Source organism: Xenopus tropicalis, chromosome 2 (genome assembly GCF_000004195.4).
Source record: "Xenopus tropicalis strain Nigerian chromosome 2, UCB_Xtro_10.0, whole genome shotgun sequence".
In the NCBI taxonomy this organism is placed as follows: domain Eukaryota; kingdom Metazoa; phylum Chordata; class Amphibia; order Anura; family Pipidae; genus Xenopus; species Xenopus tropicalis.
In genome coordinates, this window is record NC_030678.2 from 147,728,842 (window position 1) to 147,749,426 (window position 20,585).

The following is a 20,585-nucleotide window of genomic DNA, read 5'->3' on the forward strand; positions in this document are numbered from 1 at the left end:
TGTGTTAGGGCCCTACTTAGCTCATAACAAGGTCAGAGGTACATGTAAACCTTTATAGTCATTGGCAGTTTCTAAATATGTAATAATAATAATGATGATTATTATTACAGTACTGTAACTCTAATAATATCCAAGCAAGTAATGAAAGTGTTAATCTCACCCCCACTGGCCCATTAAAGGCATTGGGTTCCTCAGATGGGAAATCATGCAATACCATAGGCCAGTGCTGTCCAACTTCTGTGGTACCGAGGGCCGGAATTTTTCCGACCTACGTGGTGGAGGGCCGATAATGAAAGCCAGTTTTGACCACTCCCCTTTTTGAAACTGCACCCACTTGAAACCACACCCGTGTTATCACATGACCATAACCATATTAATGGTTGTAGTACAGCAAAAACCTGCCATACTCTGCCTTCCCTACCCTGCCTGTGTGTGCCATACTCTGCCTTCCCTACCCTGCCTGTGTGTGCCATACTCTGCCTGGCCTACCCTGCCTGTGTGTGCCATACTCTGCCTGCCCTATGCTGCCTGTGTGTGTCATACTCTACCTGCCCTACCCTGCCTGTGTGTGTATGGCACACACAGGCAGCATACAGTGACAATGCTGGCACTGCTCCTACAGTCTGCACAATAACTATATATTAAAAAACGTTTTAATTGCAGTACCACCTCAGTATATGTTCTTTTTGTAGTGTGCAGGGATTATTTATGGGTTTCTACTGCTCCAACAGTCACTGTCTGAGGTGTGAACAGTAGAACAATGTGGGTGATTACAGTCTGAGCCTGAGGTGTGAACACTGCAGGGGGTGAACAATGCAGAAACTAAAAGGTGTGAACAACACAGGGGATTACATTTTTAAACAATACAGGGGCATTACAGCCTGAATCTGAGGTGAGAACAATGCAGGGGGCAGTTAATCACACTACTGATACAATTTAAAGCTTACACAAGAGTAAGCCATCAAAGCAGCCAGACAGGTGGGGGGCCACACAGAGGGGGGTCGCGGGCAGCACTGCCATAGGCCATTGCCTGCCACACGCGGCTTCAGTAATGATTCATATTCTTCTTGATACAATAGTGGAAGGAAAATATTAACTCTAGGTTGTATTATTTAATAAAGATAAATCTGGTTCTTAAATCCAGAAGCAGGAAACAGATGGAAGGTTCACACGAACAGGGCAGATTTATAACTTTTTTTCTGTTTTCTTGTCAGGTTTCTGCAATGTTTGTTCTCCCCCAGTATTCTGTACAGAGGTGCAGAAAGCGGCTTTGAGAACAGGCTATAATATTATGTCAGGATGGTGCAGAAATGGTTTGGTGTTTTGCAGGCATTGGCAAACAGACTTTGTGGTTGTTCCCCCAGGTAACCAAGCTGCATCCCAAGGAAAAGAATCAGGCTTTTTGCAATGCTAAAACTATAGGATGGCAGTAGGAAAACATTTTCTGTGACAGAAAAGTCCTCTTATACTTTCAGTATAGAATTATTTTTTTGGAGGCTGGCTGAGTTATTTGCTTTCTGTTGCAGCTGCCTCAGCATGCAAATGTACATGCTTTTTAGGTTAAGGGCACACTAAACATAGATAGCAGGTATAGTAGGGTGAGATGGTGCCTATAGTAGCAGTGGGGGGGATAATAGCCTCTGGGAAGGGACTGTGGCTGTGGGATAGCAGGTATAGTAGGGTGAGATGGTGCCTATAGTAGCAGTGGGGGGATAATAGCCTCTGGGAAGGGACTGTGGCTGTGGGATAGAAGGTATAGTAGGGAGAGATGGTGCCTATAGTAGCAGTGGGATAATAGCCTCTGGGAAGGGACTGTGGCTGTGGGATAGCAGGTATAGTAGGGAGAGATGGTGCCTATAGTAGCAGTGGGATAATAGCCTCTGGGAAGGGACTGTGGCTGTGGGATAGCAGGTATAGTAGGGAGAGATGGTGCCTATAGTAGCAGTGGGATAATAGCCTCTGGGAAGGGACTGTGGCTGTGGGATAGCAGGTATAGTAGGGAGAGATGGTGCCTATAGTAGCAGTGGGGGGATAATAGCCTCTAGGAAGGGACTGTGGCTGTGGGATAGCAGGTATAGTAGGGAGAGATGGTTCCTATAGTAGCAGTGGGGGGATAATAGCCTCTGGGAAGGGACTGTGGCTGTGGGATAGCAGGTATAGTAGGGAGAGATGGTGCCTATAGTAGCAGTGGGATAATAGCCTCTGGGAAGGGACTGTGGCTGTGGGATAGCAGGTATAGTAGGGAGAGATGGTGCCTATAGTAGCAGTGGGGGGATAATAGCCTCTGGGAAGGGACTGGGGCTGTGGGATAGCAGGTATAGTAGGGAGAGATGGTGCCTATAGTAGCAGTGGGGGGATAATAGCCTCTGGGAAGGGACTGGGGCTGTGGGATAGCAGGTATAGTAGGGAGAGATGGTGCCTATAGTAACAGTGGGATAATAGCCTCTGGGAAGGGACTGTGGCTGTGGGATAGCAGGTATAGTAGGGAGAGATGGTGCCTATAGTAGCAGTGGGATAATAGCCTCTGGGAAGGGACTGTGGCTGTGGGATAGCAGGTATAGTAGGGAGAGATGGTGCCTATAGTAGTAGAGGGATAATAGTCTCTAGGAAGGGACTGGGGCAGTAGGATAGCAGGTATAGTAGGGAGAGATGGTGCCTATAGTAGCAGTGGGATAATAGTCTCTAGGAAGGGACTGGGGCTGTGGGATAGCAGGTATAGTAGGGAGAGATGGTGCCTATAGTAGCAGTGGGATAATAGCCTCTGGGAAGGGACTGGGGCTGTGGGATAGCAGGTATAGTAGGGAGAGATGGTGCCTATAGTAGCAGTGGGGGGATAATAGTTTCTAGGAAGGGACTGTGGATGTGGGATAGCAGGTATAGTAGGGAGAGATGGTGCCTATAGTAGCAGTGGGATAATAGTCTCTAGGAAGGGACTCGGGCTGTGGGATAGCAGGTATAGTAGGGAGAGATTGTGCCTATAGTAGCAGTGGGGGGATAATAGCCTCTGGGAAGGGACTGGGGCTGTGGGATAGCAGGTATAGTAGGGAGAGATGGTGCCTATAGTAGCAGTGGGATAATAGTCTCTAGGAAGGGACTGTGGCTGTGGGATAGCAGGTATAGTAGGGAGAGATGGTGCCTATAGTAGCAGTGGGGATAATAGCCTCTGGGAAGGGACTGTGGCTGTGGGATAGCAGGTATAGTAGGGAGAGATGGTGCCTATAGTAGCAGTGGGGATAATAGCCTCTGGGAAGGGACTGTGGCTGTGGGATAGCAGGTATAGTAGGGAGAGATGGTGCCTATAGTAGCAGTGGGGGGATAATAGTCTCTAGGATGGGACTGGGGCTGTAGGATAGCAGGTATAGTAGGGAGAGATGGTGCCTATAGTAGCAGTGGGATAATAGCCTCTGGGAAGGGACTGGGGCTGTGGGATAGCAGGTATAGTAGGGAGAGATGGTGCCTATAGTAGCAGTGGGATAATAGCCTCTGGGAAGGGACTGGGGCTGTGGGATAGCAGGTATAGTAGGGAGAGATGGTGCCTATAGTAGCAGTGGGAGGATAATAGTCTCTAGGAAGGGACTGGGGCTGTAGGATAGCAGGTATAGGGTATAGTAGGAAATTATTACAAGGATTAATAATCTGTGGTTTTGATTTTGCAATTGATATTTTAAGCAAGTCCTGGCAATGTGTTCTTTAATGTCTTAAAGTCCAGGTGTTGTGGATAATTTTCAGAGGCTGCCCAGATGGCAGGTCCCAGCAAGCAATAAAATATATGTGAACATGAATTTACTTTGTTCCTTTAGTTTCTTTTTGTGTGTGAAATTATAATAACTTGCGTGCATACACACAGGCTAGAGGAAACACTGGGCACTGGGGCTAGGCCAAAATGGCAATGCATCACTGAAGGCTAAACAAATAAAAATACACAAATGAATTCCTGGAATATGTTAACCCCCACCCCCTGCCTTCCTATCACACCTACCTGCTTCCCCCTTTCCCGCACCATACAACTGGAATGCCTGCCCTTTACCCAATGCCTCTGTAAGGTTTATTGCCTCTATAAATCTAGGGTGGGGATCTCTAGTTCCGGATGCAGCCCTTGAGGATTGGAATGCTGTGATAAAACACATACCCCTTACTGTTACTGCCTCCTGATTGACAGCTGAGCACAGCATGAAATGGAATTATGGGGTAGAACAAAGACAGACCCCTTCACTTATTGACAACTACACAGTGCAGCAACCTATGGCTCTCCATTTACTGCTGAACTACAATTTTTAGCAGCCATCAACAGTCACTGGGATACTGGGAGTTGTAGTTATGAACAAAAGGAAAGCCATGTAAATGATTAATGATCTATCCACTTTACAGCAGTAGCAGAAAGCACTATAGGGAGTGCTATAACCTGCATCTTGCTGAAGCAGAGACATGCTGCATATGGGGACCCAGTGGATTTTAGGGTGCCCAGAATCATTGGAGGCCCAGTGGGATCTTAACAGTTTTCATCTTTTGACCGTGAAACAAATTATTTCCTAAAGTTACAATGAATTTCCCTGGGGCACAGTACAGGTATGGGACCAGGAATCCTTACCTCTGGAAATCTATCCCTAAATCCCTCCGTAGGGAACACTCACTCTCTTTAAGATAAAACTCAGATGCTACCTTCTGGAGCACTAAAACATTATTTTGCCTAGTGCACTCTTACCTTCCAATTTGTGCCTGTATGTTACCCAACCAATTATTAGATTATATGCTCAATGGGGCAGGAACCTCCTTCCTACTGTGTCTCATACCACCTGGCACTTACTCCCTTTGTATTTTTACTTATTTATTGATTTGTTATAACACTTTTCCTCTCTGTGTGTAATTTTGTATATTGTAAAGCGCTGCGTACCCTTGTGGCACTTTATAAATAAAGTTATACATACATACAGAATGCTTGGGACCTGGGGTTTTCCGGATAAGGGGTCCAATAGGTCCAATAGGGCTTTCCGTAATTTGGATCTCCATAACTTAAGTCTGCACAAATCATTCAAATGTTGAATAAATCCAATAGGCTTGTTTTGCCTCCATTAATGATTAATTATATCTTAGTTGGGATCAAGTACAAGGTTCTGTTTTATGATCAGAGAAAAAGGAAATCATTTTTAAAAATTAGAATTATTTGCTTATAATAAAGTCTATGGGAGATGGCCTTTCTGTAATTTGGAACTTTCCGGATAATGAGTTTCCAAATTAGGGATCCCATACCTGTAATATCTAGAACATAAAAAAAGGCACTGGGGGGGGGGGGGTTGCCAAGGTAGAGTACACAGAGAACAACACCTTACATTGCTGTGTGTTTGCTTTGTACTTACACTTTTGGTTTATGGCTACTAGTTACCACTTGCCTACTCTACACAGATTTTTACACAGAGGATGTAGAATTTCTTTCCAGAGACTGCTGCATACTGGAGAGCAGCAGGGAAAAGGTTGGTAAAGATTCACATCACTAATCCTGGCTAGGGGCCTAGGTACTAATGGAGCGCTGGTGGTTTACCGAGCAACCAGTAAATGAACTTGCAGAAAGAAGCCAGTAGTTTCGCCTTGCTTCTCTTTTTCATGTCTGCCTTTCAGATTAACTGCTATTAGAGAGAGTTCCAGGCTGGTGGTAACATTTGCCACTTCAGCAAATGGTTTGGGTAAATCCTTGCTTCTGTGAGGCATCAAGCTACTGAACTTGTTGTACTAACAGCCCGGTAACAGTAATTATTCCTGATTTTAAAGTGGTCTACAGCACTTCCCTTATCTTTGATCTTAATAGCGCCTGCAACACTTCACATGCTCAGTGCACTCTGGACTGCGGTTGAGAAGTAAAGTCTAGGGGTCCACGGTGAGGCACATATCTCTGCCAATGGGCAGGTGGTGGCCCCGGTTGATAGAATCCACAAATATATAGTAAAAACCTCTCAAAAAACCCCCAACTTTACATGCAACAAATTTACTGCCAGTAACATGTCACAGCATAATATAACCTGCAGGAACAGGAAAGCCACTATGCATTCATGTAAGCTTTGTCAGAGATTGCGGGACAAATAAAAGGGATAATATGCTGGTATTGCCAACTAACAGGGGTGTGCGGATTAGCTAGTTCCATTTTGCTAGCATTTCAGAAATGCTTGGGGCACGTGATGGAGAGTTCCTTGCCAAGCTTCATAAGCTGCTCACTTCCTTGCAATAAACAGTGTGTTTCCTGGCACTTTGGCCATGGTGCATACAGGGAAGTACTTTCAGATTATACTGGGATAGTATTCAGTTGATTGTAAGAACTATAAAGTAATCCTGGACCTCAGGAGTGAAAAATTTACATTCCTTAGAAAATAATCTAATATGCCAGTTACCAGGGCCAAAGTTTTAAGCCCCCTTTTTTTTTGCATTTTCAACTCACACAAGTGTAACTGGAGCCCCTTGTGCCATAGGGAACAATTTTAGGGGCCCTAGAAGAGACTGCCCCTAAACCTCCCTGATGGCTACCAGTATGTATATCCAGATGTTGCACTACAATTTTAAGTGTCTATGTAGCACCCCTTTCATTCAGGTGTGAACAGTAAGTGACCCACCCTCCTCTGCATTGTGGGTTATCCACAATTTCCACCTTAGGTAGCCACTACTGCTATGTGTTGTACTACTGAAATATCCCCTTAGTGAAAGCAAAACAGGTACAAAACTAAATTAGAATTCTGGAATGTTTATTAAATGAAATGCAATGGACATGAAAATCTGTTTCCAAGAGTTAGGACTTGAGGACTTCAGTATCATTGCTTTCCGAAACCACTTTCCCATCCACAATCCTCTGTGTGGTCGTGATGACTTTCTTTACCGTCTGTGTGGTTACCGTTGGCACAGCATCTTGGAGGCTGGAGGGTAGGAAGGAGAGGCAGAAGTGTTAGACATCAATTTATAAAGCTCCAACATATTCCGCAGCGCTGTATAATAATTGGGTTTCATACATTGGACATACAGAGGAACATATAAAAGCAGCCATTAACCGATATAAGAGTTAAAGAGCCCTGCCCATGAGAGCTTACAATCTACAGACATTTTATGTTTCTTAAAAAGTTCAGACTGAGAGGAAAGGAAACATGCAAAAACTATTGAACCCTGATGAAATTCCCCTTGGTTGTAGCAGTAACTTACTCAAAACTGCCGTCTCCTTCCAGGAGCCTTCTGTAGGTATGGATTTCTGCTTCCAGCTTCATCTTTGTGTTAAGAAGAGCCTGATACTCCTGTTGCTGTCTCTGGCAGTCACTGCGGACTTGTACCAGCTCTGCCTCCATTGCCATGGCAGTACCCCCAAGCATCTCCAGCTCCATCGCATAACGTGCTTCTGTGTCGTGGAGTGTGCCCTCTAAGCTTGCTTTCTGTTGTTAAACATCGGATCAAGTTCTGTAATAATCTTTGCATAGTACCCACCAGCAGAGAGAGTAGGGTACACCATTGTCCCTTACCTGATTGCGCAGAGACTCCAGCTCTATCTCTAGGGACTGCACGGTGCGGCGCAGATCAGTTACGGAACTCTTTGCAGAGTGCAGCGCTTCTGTATCTAGGTTAACTTGCACTGTGTGCTCATCCACCTGTAAAGAGCAAATGGGGATTAACAAAGGGAACCTATTCTCCGATACAAAATACTCCATTTATATTCTGCCTAGATCCCTCCTCAAGCAGAGACTTACCTTAGACTGATACCACTTCTCAACATCATCGCGGTTCTTTTGTGCCAGTCCATCATATTGTGCTCGAAGTTCTGTCATGATCTTGCCAAGGTCTTGTGATTTGGGGGCATCCACCTCCACAGTTACAGCAGACCTTGCAACCTGAGCCTGTAGTTCAGTCACATCCTGGAGAAACACATTGGTTAGTGATTTCTCTGAAGTGATCACCAACCCAAGCAACATCAACACTACAGCATGAGTAGACCAACCCTCCATGTCCATCTGCTAGACACCAAGGAGGTGGCTCACATGGGGTGCTCTTTTCATAAAGTGGCCATGCAGGGTCAGAGCAGAATGCTGCCCCTCACTTGAATGGGGTTATAAATCCTATATAAAATTTTGATTCACCACCCATTTTAGGTTTAAGTTAAAGTCCAGACAGATCAAAGATCACTGAAGCCTTTTTAAAACCTAGGTTCCTAAAAAGCGGATTTAAACCCAATTATCTTTCAGACAAATGAAATACTGTAGGAATGTGGGGGAATTATAGACCGGTAATCTGAGAACTATACATTAGAGTTACTATATACACTGAAATGAGTTACACAGTACTTAAAAGATAGTTGCCCTAGTTATAGGGGTTTCTCGTATGTCACCAGAACAGCACCCCTAGTGCTCAAATAGAAAGCACTACAAATGTTTGGTGTTCATGGATAATGCCCCCCAAAAAGAGCTTCCCCTCTAGCTTTTAATCCCCACATTTTACCCTAAGAATAGATTGATTTCCCCTTACATCCTGGTGGTTCTTCTTCAGGAAGATTAGCTCCTCCTTCAGGGACTCAATCTCATTCTCCAAGTTCATTCTGCTGACGTTGGTGTCATCTATAAGCTTGCGCAACCCGGTAATGTCCCCTTCCACAGACATACGGATAGCCATCTCTGCTTCATACCTAATGGGGAGGGTACAAGGTTAGGCATGGGCACCAAACCTGATCATGTGGTCACAGTGGCCTGAATAAATTTAAACGGGTTACGGTTACCCCCGATTTTAAGTAAAGAGTAATATTTCCATTGCCCCAGCCACGTGGGAAGCCAGACAGGATGCCCTCCAGTCTTATATGAAATACAAATCTAATCTACTGCCAGCCTTTGGTTCAACAGCTGGAGGGCTGTAGACTTGAAAAACCATCACAGCGATTTTGTTGCGTGTAGTCACATCTCTAATCTGATTATAGATTAGCATTATCTAACTACAATCAAACCAGAGATTATGTTTGTACCTTTCTACTCCTAGCTACCCTGTTGTTGCAGAATTACAACTCCCAGCTTTATCAATTCTAGTGCAACAACATCTAAAGGGCAGGGGGTTGTTCATTTGGCATGATGGCTCTCCTGGTTTAACTGTAGCAAGAGCACAGTAAGTGGAAGTCAGAACTTACTTGACTCTGAAGTCGTCAGCTGCAAGGCGTGCGTTGTCAATCTGCAGGACCAGCTGGGAGTTCTCTAATGTGCTATCAAACACCTAGCAACCAGGGAGAGAGAGAGAGCAGGGTGTGAATATGCACAAAGGTGAGCTGGGGGAAGGAAATAGTGTAAATAACAGACAGGACTGGGATCATGACAGCATTATTTTCCAGGTACCAGCTAATCCACTGTATGTTTATATTGGAACAAGGCTCTCAAGACTTTCCAGATCAAGCAGAACATATGGGTGGCACTAACTAGAAGTGCTGTACTGGCAAAAATCAGATTATATATCACTAAATTAGGAGTATGTTTCCTTTAACTCCATTGTGTAAATAACTTTCCACCTTCTGGCACCTACCTGCTTGAATCACAGGAACACTTGGGAAAAGTATGTAGGGAATGGGGGAAACAGATAGAATGGGTGGGGGAAATAGAAAGTGGCATGAGAAGTGGGAAGACTGGTTACTCATTAGCCTAGTACAGATCATGCTGACATAATAGTTAGACCAGGGCAGGCAGTTAGAGATTTATCCAACAGGCAGTTAGAGATTTATCTAACAGGTAGTTAGCCTGTCTGATTACAGGAAAGTCTCACCTGTTTCCTTAAGTCCTCAATAGTCTTGTAGTACGGACTCCAGTCCTTGGAGGGCCCCTTCTTTTCCGTGTGCTGGCGGATCTGCACCTCCAGTTTCTTATTGGCTGCCTCCAGGCTGCGGACCCGCTCCAGATAGGATGCCAGGCGGTCATTCAGGTCCTGCATGGTCTCCTTCTCATTCTGCCCCCCGCCGATCAGATTCACATTAGATACCCCGCTATAGCCACCGCCAAACCCTGACCCCACTGAGGATACCCTAGATACAGAGATGCGGGCCCCGGAGCCCCCTGCCCCAGCATGGACACTAGCGGCGCTGCTACTGGGTATAAAGCGGGGTGCGGCGCTGAGGGAGCGGTAGGGACTCCCCCCTACTACAGAGGAGGAAGAATACACGGAGCGGGAGTAACTCATGGCTGCGCAGGTAAGTGGTGCGGAGATGCTCAGCCGGGACAACTTCTGGCTACTCCTCGCCTCCGGAACACAGGGTTTTATACCGTGAGAGGGGAGGGAGAATCGGACTGGCTCTCCTCCCTTTCACTGGATCTCCCACCCACAGCCAAGCATTCACAGGGTGTGGTCACTTGGGGGAATCATTCATTCCTTTTATTCCCTGCCGGTACAGAGGCTTGGGATCCTGGGCAGGAGTGTAGCGCAGGGGTGACTTTATTTTATTAAAAATACCGTAAACTTAATGTATTGAGCCAATAAACAGGCCTGTATGCGCAGAGCAGCAACTCAGCCAGTACTAACTTATTAACTAAGCAGTGGTTAATTACTAACCTCTGTGTGTTACTTTCACTTCTGGGATACGAATCTTATAATTAACATGGTATAGGAAAAAGAGCATTACTGGCCAAAGCAAATGAACATTAGAACTGGTTGGGGCAAGAGAACAGCCCTGTGTTTATAATAAATACCCCCCTGCACATAAGACCCAGTGCCATAAGTGGATGAACCTGCAGGGTGCTTGGGCAGTTTTCAGTTTATATGCCAATTTTAAGATTTTTAAGAGATCTTTTTGTTGGGCCAAGCTTAACCTGAAATGATTGTTTAAAAGTATGGTTTGTACATGAACAAAAATGACCATTTCAAGCGATATCATCTAGTTGCAGCTAGGAAAACTGCCTGCAAACAGTTGGCCAAAGCGCAAATTGTGAAATGAAAAATTGCTATATGTGCAATTGTCCGGTGCCCACTAACCTTACGATGATTTGATGGATTTGTCGGATCGCACTTAAATTGGAGAAAAGATTCTTAACGTGTATGGGCATCTTAAGTACTGTACAATAGTGCCCTGCTGAGACGCCTGATTGCCCCCCCAGAGGCAACTTTGTGAGTACTGTGTATTTGTTGTACTATTGCCTCTCTGCACTGACACCCCTTACTGCTCCCCAAAACCGATCCAGCAAGTTTAGAACTGTGAGGTGAGAACATCTGTTGCAATGCACTCTTCAACAGGCAGAGGGCTCCAGTCACGTTTCATGTTCCTTACTTAATAGACCAGGTCTTTGTAAGCCATACCAGGGCATTTAATTTATCCTTTAATAAACTAATACAAAGATTGTAAAAATTATAACACAGAATCAGGACCACCTTTAGTGGTGGTAGGGCCTAGGAAAAAACAGCCATATTGTGCCTTACTTACTACTATGCCTTAATTACCAAAGCATTTTGTCCCTTCCCAGAGGCTATTATCCCACTGCTACTATAGGTACCATCTCTCCCTACTATACCTGCTATCCCACAGCCCCAGTCCCTTCCCAGAGGCTATTATCCCCCCCACTGCTACTATAGGCACCATCTCTCCCTACTATACCTGCTATCCCACAGCCCCAGTCCCTTCCCAGAGGCTATTATCCCACTGCTACTATAGGCACCATCTCTCCCTACTATACCTGCTATCCCACAGCCACAGTCCCTTCCCAGAGGCTATTATCCCCACTGCTACTATAGGCACCATCTCTCCCTACTATACCTGCTATCCCTCAGCCCCAGTCCCTTCCCAGAGGCTATTATTCCCACTGCTACTATAGGCACAATCTCTCCCTACTATACCTTCCCCCCGTCCTTCCAGGCTCTACTACCTAGGCCATCCTTCCCTACTAGCCTATCCAGCTCAGTCCCTTCCCAGAGGCTATTATCCCCACTGCTACTATAGGCACCATCTCTCCCTACTATACCTGCTATCCCACAGCCACAGTCCCTTCCAGAGGCTATTATCCCCCCACTGCTACTATAGGCACCATCTCTCCCTACTATACCTGCTATCCCACAGCCACAGTCACTTCCCAGAGGCTATTATCCCCCACTGCTACTATAAGGCACCATCTCTCCCTACTATACCTGTTATCCCACAGCCACAGTCCCTTTCGAGAGGCTATTATCCCACTGCTACTATAGGCACCATCTCTCCCTACTATACCTGCTATCCCACAGCCACAGTCCCTACCCAGAGGCTATTATCCCACTGCTACTATAGGCACCATCTCTCCCTACTATACCTGCTATCCCACAGCCACACTCTCTTCCCAGAGGCTATTATCCCCCCACTGCTACTATAGGAACCATCCCTCCCTACTCTACCTGCTATCCCACAGCCACAGTCCCTTCCCAGAGGCTATTATCCCCTCACTGCTACTATAGGCACCATCTCTCCCTACTATACCTGCTATCCCACAGCCACAGTCACTTCCCAGAGGCTATTATCCCCCCACTGCTACTATAGGCACCATCTCTCCCTACTATACCTGTTATCCCACAGCCACAGTCCCTTTCGAGAGGCTATTATCCCACTGCTACTATAGGCACCATCTCTCCCTACTATACCTGCTATCCCACAGCCCCCCCTTCCCAGAGGCTATTATCCCCACTGCTACTATAGGCACCATCCCTCCCTACTATACCTGCTATCCCACAGCCACACTCTCTTCCCAGAGGCTATTATCCCCCCACTGCTACTATAGGCACCATCTGTCCCTACTATACCTGCTATCCCACAGCCCCCCTTCCCAGAGGCTATTATCCCCCATTGCTACTATAGGCACCATCTCTCCCTACTATACCTGCTATCCCACAGCCACAGTCCCTTCCCAGAGGCTATTATCCCCACTGCTACTATAGGCACCATCTCTCCCTACTATACCTGCTATCCCACAGCCACAGTCCCTTCCCAGAGGCTATTATCCCCCCACTGCTACTATAGGCACCATCTCTCCCTACTATACCTGCTATACCACAGCCCCAGTCCCTTCCCAGAGGCTATTATCCCCCCACTGCTACTATAGGCACCATCTCTCCCTACTATACCTGCTATACCACAGCCCCAGTCCCTTCCCAGAGGCTATTATCCCCCCACTGCTACTATAGGCACCATCTCTCCCTACTATACCTGCTATCCCACAGCCACAGTCCCTTCCCAGAGGCTATTATCCCCCCACTGCTACTATAGGCACCATCTCTCCCTACTATACCTGCTATCCCACAGCCCCAGTCCCTTCCCAGAGGCTATTATCCCCCACTGTTAGTATAGGCACCATCTCTCCCTACTATACCTGCTATCCCACAGCCACAGTCCCTTCCCAGAGGCTATTATCCCCCCACTGCTACTATAGGCACCATCTCTCCCTACTATACCTGCTATCCTACAGCCACAGTACCTTCCCAGAGGCTATTATCCCCCACTGCTACTATAGGCACCATCTCTCCCTACTATACCTGCTATCCTACAGCCACAGTACCTTCCCAGAGGCTATTATCCCCCACTGCTACTATAGGCACCATCTCTCCCTACTATACCTGCTATCCCACAGCCCCAGTCCCTTCCCAGAGGCTATTATCCCACTGCTACAATAGGCACCATCTCTCCCTACTATACCTGCTATCCCACAGCCACAGTCACTTCCCAGAGGCTATTATCTCCCCACTGCTACTATAGGCACCATCTCTCCCTACTATACCTGCTATCCCACAGCCCCAGTCCCTTCCCAGAGGCTTTTATCCCCACTGCTACTATAGGCACCATCTCTCCCTACTATACCTGCTATCCCACAGCCACAGTCACTTCCCAGAGGCTATTATCTCCCCACTGCTACTATAGGCACCATCTCTCCCTACTATACCTGCTATCCCACAGCCACAGTCCCTTCCCAGAGGCTATTATTTCCGCTGCTACTATTGGCACCATCTCAGTTGCAGAATAATATGCACGTCTACTATAAAAAGCTGCAACTTTGCTTTCTTAGTTAAGATATGTACCTTTGGTGCATTACTCAGTTTTTCAACATTGCTCCTACCAACTTAGACCCCACTAAAGGCAGTTCTGGGTATCAGGGCCCTCCTTTGTTGGTTCCTGCGTACAGGTGACTAGTAACAGGGTAAGTGTGAGATAAGCCAGGGTGATTCATTATGTACATGATTTACACACACTGCTGCACCTGCTCTAGGATTTCCGTTTCAGTTCTTAGCCCGGCGGCTCCTTTTAAACCACCACACCCAACTTCACCTTGTTGGCTGCACATCACAGAGTGGCCTCAGGGCAGTCATTTATCCAGCATGTAGTTTAGTTTATCGCTGCTGCTGGCTGCACTGATGTTAATCCCGATAAGTAATTTTCTTAGTGCCGAAGAGAATGGTGGCTACAGTAACCAAAGCCATAATACATATCTGAAGGGTACAAAGAGCAAACAAGTGCAGGGTTGTAATTTACATGAGTATCTTCACCTCTTGCAAAGAGCAGCTCATTGTTTGGCTCAGCACAACCATTGCCTTGGGGGGAGGGGGGCACATCTCATGGTTACCAAACCAATTCTTATTACTTTATTGTCACTGACCGACTGCTCTAATGTATTCGCAAGTTTGCGCCAATACTGTGGTAATTAGATAAGCTCCATTCATAAGGGGGAGACATTACTATCTCATAGTGCACACAATGGCTGTGTATGTGCGTGTGTATGTGAGTGAGTGCATGGGAGTACAGGACAATAACCTTGAATCGTCTGACAAAAGCCTGATTATCTGCTGAGCAGCCGTGAAAGAATTTATTTCTCGGAACTTTCATCCAAAGTTTTTCTTGCCATGGGCGGGAATATATTCCTCCCAGAAGGAAGCATTTTTTTTTTAGAAGCATTATTGCAAACCTAACATAGCAGCGGTGGGCTGGGGGGATTTATAGGTGCTTGGAATTCCCCCAATTAGAAAGACAAACTCAAGACCTGTTAAAATGGGAAATGTAATGTATAATAGAACAGGTTTGTACAAGCAGGGGCCCTCCACCTCCAAAAGGATTGTACAAGCAGCGGCCCTCCAGTGGAACTGCCAGCTTCACTATAAGAGTTGGAGCCTGCCAGGGAAAGGTGGTATCTGTCTGGGCCCAGACCACAGGGTCTGCTTAACCTTTGTCCCCCAGCCCCTCTACTGGCTTGGTCAGGTCCGGGAGGGGGAGGAGGAACTGGACCTCTCAAAAGATTTTTCTGCAGGGAAGCCCAGCGCGACAAACTTACGCCGCTGTTTATACTGGGCAGTTTCAATTTATGGAACTGTAAATTAAAAGTAGAGGGGTTTTGTAGCAGATCCAAAATGTTCTTAGCCACATGAAGTCGTGAGTGACCTGTGTGACCTGCTTTCTACATGGCATGGTATCCCTGAAGCAGGGACCTAAGAAGCATTTTATAATCTAGTTAGCCAATAAAGGCAGTGGCACACCTGCGCCGAAAACTTTGGGCAACTTCAGAAAACGAATATGCCATTTGGCCAGCAATTCACTTTACTGTAAGTGGGAAGGCATTTCAGGTAGATTTTTTATGCCTATGGGCAAGGTGTAAATACTAAAAATATTATGGTTTTTTGCACTATCCACTCCTTGGTTGTAAAAGAGCTTAATTGGCTTTTAAATCTCACACTGTTTTGGCCTCTCTGTGAGGCCAAAATGAAGCCCTCCTTGGAGGGGCATAACTACAGCAGAAGCAGAACCTGCAGGGGGGCCAAGGGGTGCAGGGGGCCCAGTAAGGTCCTAATTAATAAGCAATTTTAATATATCTTGATAGATAGGCCCTAAATTGAGTTTGATGTGTGGCCCAGTAACTTTTAGTTACGCCAGTGCCATATTGGTCTATACCTCTCTGTGGCTCAATTTTATATTCAGCAGTTTAACACTGGAAAAGGACTCTATTGGGCTGATCCACAGGCAGTGGTTCAGTCCATCCATGTGATCCAATCACTGATCTCAGGGCTGAATGACTAGATTAGTCCAATGCAACCAGATAGGAAAAAGATTTGCTAATTTGGCGACCTTTGCCATATAAGCAGATCCTAAAATATATACCTTGCTTAGCTATTAGTGTTGCCTGACTTCCCAGCACCCACAGATTATTAAAGGGCCATAGGTTGGGCAACCCTACTTGCTATAATAAAGGGGCTCTGAGAAATGTACATACGTGAGTGTGTATGTGTGAATACAGAATGATGTATAGGTTGTACTGTGGCAGTGGACTCCCTCCTGGATAATCCGGTGTTTGCCTTTGCAGCGGTTGATATGGTGATAGGATGTGGGTAGAGAGATTGTTTTCCTAGTGAGTCTCGTTTGTGTAACTCAATCCCCTGAGGAATTTGTTACCTGCCCCCTCCAGATGAGCCGGCAGGGGAGGGGGGGCATGAATGGATGACGACAGTTTACTGTAAAACACAAAGGGTGGAGGAATCGCACTTCTGTAGGAAAGTAAATGGAGCTGCACATTCTCACCTGTAATAAATCTCACAAGGTGCGGCCTTATTAGCGCTCACACAGCTGATTTAATTGAGAAAACACAAAAGTGTGCATATTCGCATTAAACTCTGTCTGTGGCAAACGGGTGGTGGGGTTAACTATCTCTCCTGCCAACTCATTTAGGCTGATGGCAGATGAGGCGTAGGATGGATATTTTCGGCAAGCAGAAAAGCGATTGCTGAAAATACCGCCCTATGCTTCTACATGTGCCTGCACCCCAATGAATGGAATACGCTCAGGTGCAGGTACATGTAGGAGGCGTAGGGTGGTATTTTCAGCAAGCGATTTTCTGCTTGCCAAAAATATCCGCCCTACGCCTCGTCTGCCATCAGCCTTATGGCTCCTCATTCATGGGCATAACCCCTGTGCCACAATGACTGTAGATCAGTGATCCCCAACCAGTGCCTCAGAAACAACATGTTGCTCACTACCAACTTTGATGTTGCTCCCAGGTGCCTGTTTTTACATTTCTGGCTTGGGGGCAAGTCTTGGAAGCACAGTTTTACTCCAAGAAGAGCCTCCTACAGTCCATATTGGGCTACACAATAGCAGGACCTCTGTACCTTTTGTGTAGGTTATTGGCTGTGTGTTCATTGTAATCACCCATCTGTTGTGTAGCCAGCACTGCAGACTATGTTGGAACTTTATAAATAAGTGTTGTTATTATTATTTTTATGGTTATTAATACCACACCTCCCAACATTTTGGGAAAGAGGGACTAAAAGAAATGCCGCAACCACACCCCCAAAATACCACTCCCATTTGACTAAATTTGGTGGGTTATTTAAAATTTGAACACATTTCTGAGAGTTTTAGGGTCGTTTTATGTGTTATTACAGTTTTGTTAAAAAAAGGTGTAATTTCCCTTTAAGCTGCAAGTGTCAGTTCATCCAAGAGATCTGTTTAGCTTATTAGTTACAATTGTATCTCAGTGCAGGTGTTGAGTATTCTGGGCTCTCTGCCGAACACCTACTTTTTAATTAATTTGAGAAACAATGTATCTTTTCTAGCGTTCAGTGCAGGACTTTTCAGTAAGGATACTGGACTGCAGGCTGAGCTGTCAAAAAAAGGAATGTCCCATGAAAGTCAGGACAGTTGGAAGCTATGTTAATACTACTAATTCTACTACTACTACAACTAATAATATTCTTTATTATTATTAATAAATCATTATTGCTAGATATTTTGGGGGATGTAAAAATGTGGCCCTCCTGCTGTTGTTAGAGGGTTGCTGGTTGATATCCCTGAATTATATAATATTTGCCATTACTCCTTAAATGCCTGGGCCTGGTTACAGCTATTTTTTAAATTATTTTTCAAAGTGCGTAAGTGACATCGTTTAAGTCCCTTTAATCACCAGAGTGTTTACTTTAGAAAGTCGTAAAAGTGAGTCCTAAAAAGAGAAAGTAACTGACTGTTCACTAAATATTGTTTGCTTTTCCTCTGTTGCAAAACCTGTCTGGTTCATTGTCTGTATCATATTAACATTAGAATATTATGAAATGTGTTTTAACTGGCTAATGGTTGTCTGTCTTTTCACTTGTATAACAAGACAAGGCCATTGTTTTTGTGTGCATTAAGGGCTCTGACACATGGGGAGATTAGTCGCCCACGACAAATCTCCCTGTTGGCGGGCGACTAATCTCCCCGACTTACATTTTCGCCGGTGGGATGGCACATGCTGCGCAGGCGATTTCGGCAAATCGGCGAAGTTGCCTCGCGAGACATTTTCGGCGATTTGCAGAAATCGCGCCGCCGCGTGTGCCATCCCTCCGCCAACTTACATTTTCGCTGGTGGGATGGCAATTCGGGGAGATTAGTCGCCCGCAAAAAGGGAGATTTGTCGTGGGCGACTAATCTCCCCGTGTGCCAGAGCCCTAAGGGATAAGAAAAGTTAAACCTACCAGGGGGTGTCTTGGGCCATGCAACTCTTCTGTAAAAATACAAAGACAGAGACGGCATGGCATGATGGCGGATTATGGCCCACTAATGTTTAAAGGGAAAAATGTTCACACTATACATATTCTTTCTATTAACTACTTTTATTGCTTCTTCATTGTGATTGTTAAAGAAATATGTGTAAGTAACCCATAGAACTTGCCATAATAATTCAGTCCCGCACAATTTTTTATGACTCATGAGCATGACTCATGAGCATATACATAGGTATATGTTTATAAAGTGATGACTGATAAATCTTTAGCAATACTGTAAATGTTTATTAAACATATCTTATCTTAGGTAGCTTCAAAAACAGCTTCGGACTGGGCCGCCGGGGTACCGGGAAAAAACCCGGTGGGCCCCCTTCCCAGACTTGAACCCCCAAGGCGCTCCCACGATCTGCTGGTCTCCCTTCCCTGAAGTGCCACAGGTGAGTTTCATTTAGGCGTGCTTGGGGGAGGGGGTCGAAGGGTGTTGGGGGGGTGCAGGGGCCCCTGAGGCAGAAGTCCCGGTGGGCTCTGCACCCCCCAGTCCGACCCTGTTCAAAAAATGATGCTCAAGGGCCAGTAACGTACAGTTACCCAACTGGCAGCACACATATTAAAGGGATCTCCACCCTGCTCCATGTGTTTAAGGGATCCCCACAGTTTTTTTACATAATTAAGAAATAAAATGTAATTCTATACACATTTCCACTGTGCATAATTTACAGATTCAATGATTTCAAAGATTTTTTGTAAATATAATTGTATCTGCCCTTTTCACTCCTGAAACAATGTTGCAGAAGCCAGGTGATTAACAAACGTGTAGAACTGACTTATATTGCTATATTGTGTCTAGAGTCACAACCAGAGAGGAGAAAAATTTAGGGCAATGGCACCACAACTACACTCCTCGTCCTTTATTCTATAACCCATTATCCATAAAACTCATAATTATGGGTTGGTCATCTGCCATAGACTCTATTTTAATTACTTTGTAATATCCTTACCTTGTATTTGATTTCAGCTACAATATAATTAATCCTTATTGGAGGCAAAACAATCCTATTGGGTTTAATAAATGTTTTAATGATTTTTTTTTTAGTAGACTTGATGATCCAAATTACAGAAAGACTCCTTTTCTAGAAAACACAAGGTCCTAAGCATTCTGGTTAAAGGGTCCCATACCTGTAACTGAAAATACCTTTTAATGGCAGTGCATGGGAATAGTTAAGTTTAAAACACTTCTGTATCTTCCCATGATTATCCAGTTATGGATTCAAATTATTTTCTTCACTGGAATAAATCATTAAATGTTAAATCCATTGTTGCCACTAGGTGGGAAATATTGGGGCATTATATATCTTAAGCTGGCCATACACGTGGCGATCTCACGATGTTTCGTACGACCGTCGGTCGCACGAAACATCGTCAGATCCGCCACACACCATTCAGGGCTGAATCGGCAGGTAAGGAGGTAGAAACAATAGGATTTCTACCTCCTTCTGCCGATTCAGCTCTGAAGGGAGAATTTTGGTCAGGCGCCTTCTATGGCGCCCGATCAAAATTTTCTAACTTGGCCGATCGGCGAGCCGACCGATTTCAGCAGCTTCCTGCGATATCGGTCGGCTCGCTGACATGCCATACACGCACCGATTATCGTACGAAACGAGGTTTCGTACGATAATATCGGTGCGTGTATGGCCACCTTTACCCACATGATTGTGTGTGAATAAGTAATGATCAGAGCCTCTGCACAATAGATATTTGTGGTTTAAGAGATACAGGATAGTCAGGAGGTTATATGGCACTGAGTACTGAGCTGAGCAGGTAGCAGTGACATACAGTCTATATAGTAAAGAGATGCAAGGCAGGATGGAGATAAACTTCAATAAAGAAATGTGCTTTAACATTACATTTTTGAAAGCAGAGGGATTAGAAGAAAGTCTAATGGAATGTGGAAAGGAATTCCAGAGAGGGTGGGGGGCAGCTTTCTTGTAATATGCAGAAACTATTTCCCAGAGGGGCTGAAAGAATAATGAGGTGCTCACCAAAGCTCAGTGTCAATGATATGAGTGATGACTGCATTATAATCCAGTATTTCTTATAACTTCAGTGGTGCCATCTCCCCTCCTGCCTCCAGCAGCCACAAT

At 45.4% G+C, this 20,585-nt stretch overlaps 1 protein-coding gene and 1 long non-coding RNA gene across 4 annotated transcripts in view; one reads left to right on the forward strand and one right to left on the reverse strand.

Moving 5' to 3' along the window:
• Positions 1 to 6,708: 6,708 nt before the first annotated feature.
• krt18.1 (keratin 18, type I, gene 1) lies at positions 6,709 to 10,186 on the reverse strand. Its single transcript, NM_203613.1, is given in 7 exon segments — positions 6,709 to 6,893; positions 7,174 to 7,397; positions 7,485 to 7,610; positions 7,710 to 7,874; positions 8,482 to 8,638; positions 9,128 to 9,210; positions 9,751 to 10,186. Coding segments are annotated over 7 exon segments (1,290 nt in total). The 5' UTR covers positions 10,162 to 10,186; the 3' UTR covers positions 6,709 to 6,769.
• A 162-nt stretch (positions 10,187 to 10,348) lies between these two features.
• The window catches only part of LOC100488892, a 38,063-nt gene continuing 27,826 nt past the window's right edge, over positions 10,349 to 20,585 (forward strand). For all 3 annotated transcript variants that reach the window (XR_004221378.1, XR_001170016.3, XR_004221379.1), the window contains exons 1-2: positions 10,349 to 11,082; positions 18,752 to 18,881. This is a non-coding gene — a long non-coding RNA (uncharacterized LOC100488892). The remainder of the gene's footprint in view (positions 11,083 to 18,751; positions 18,882 to 20,585) is intronic.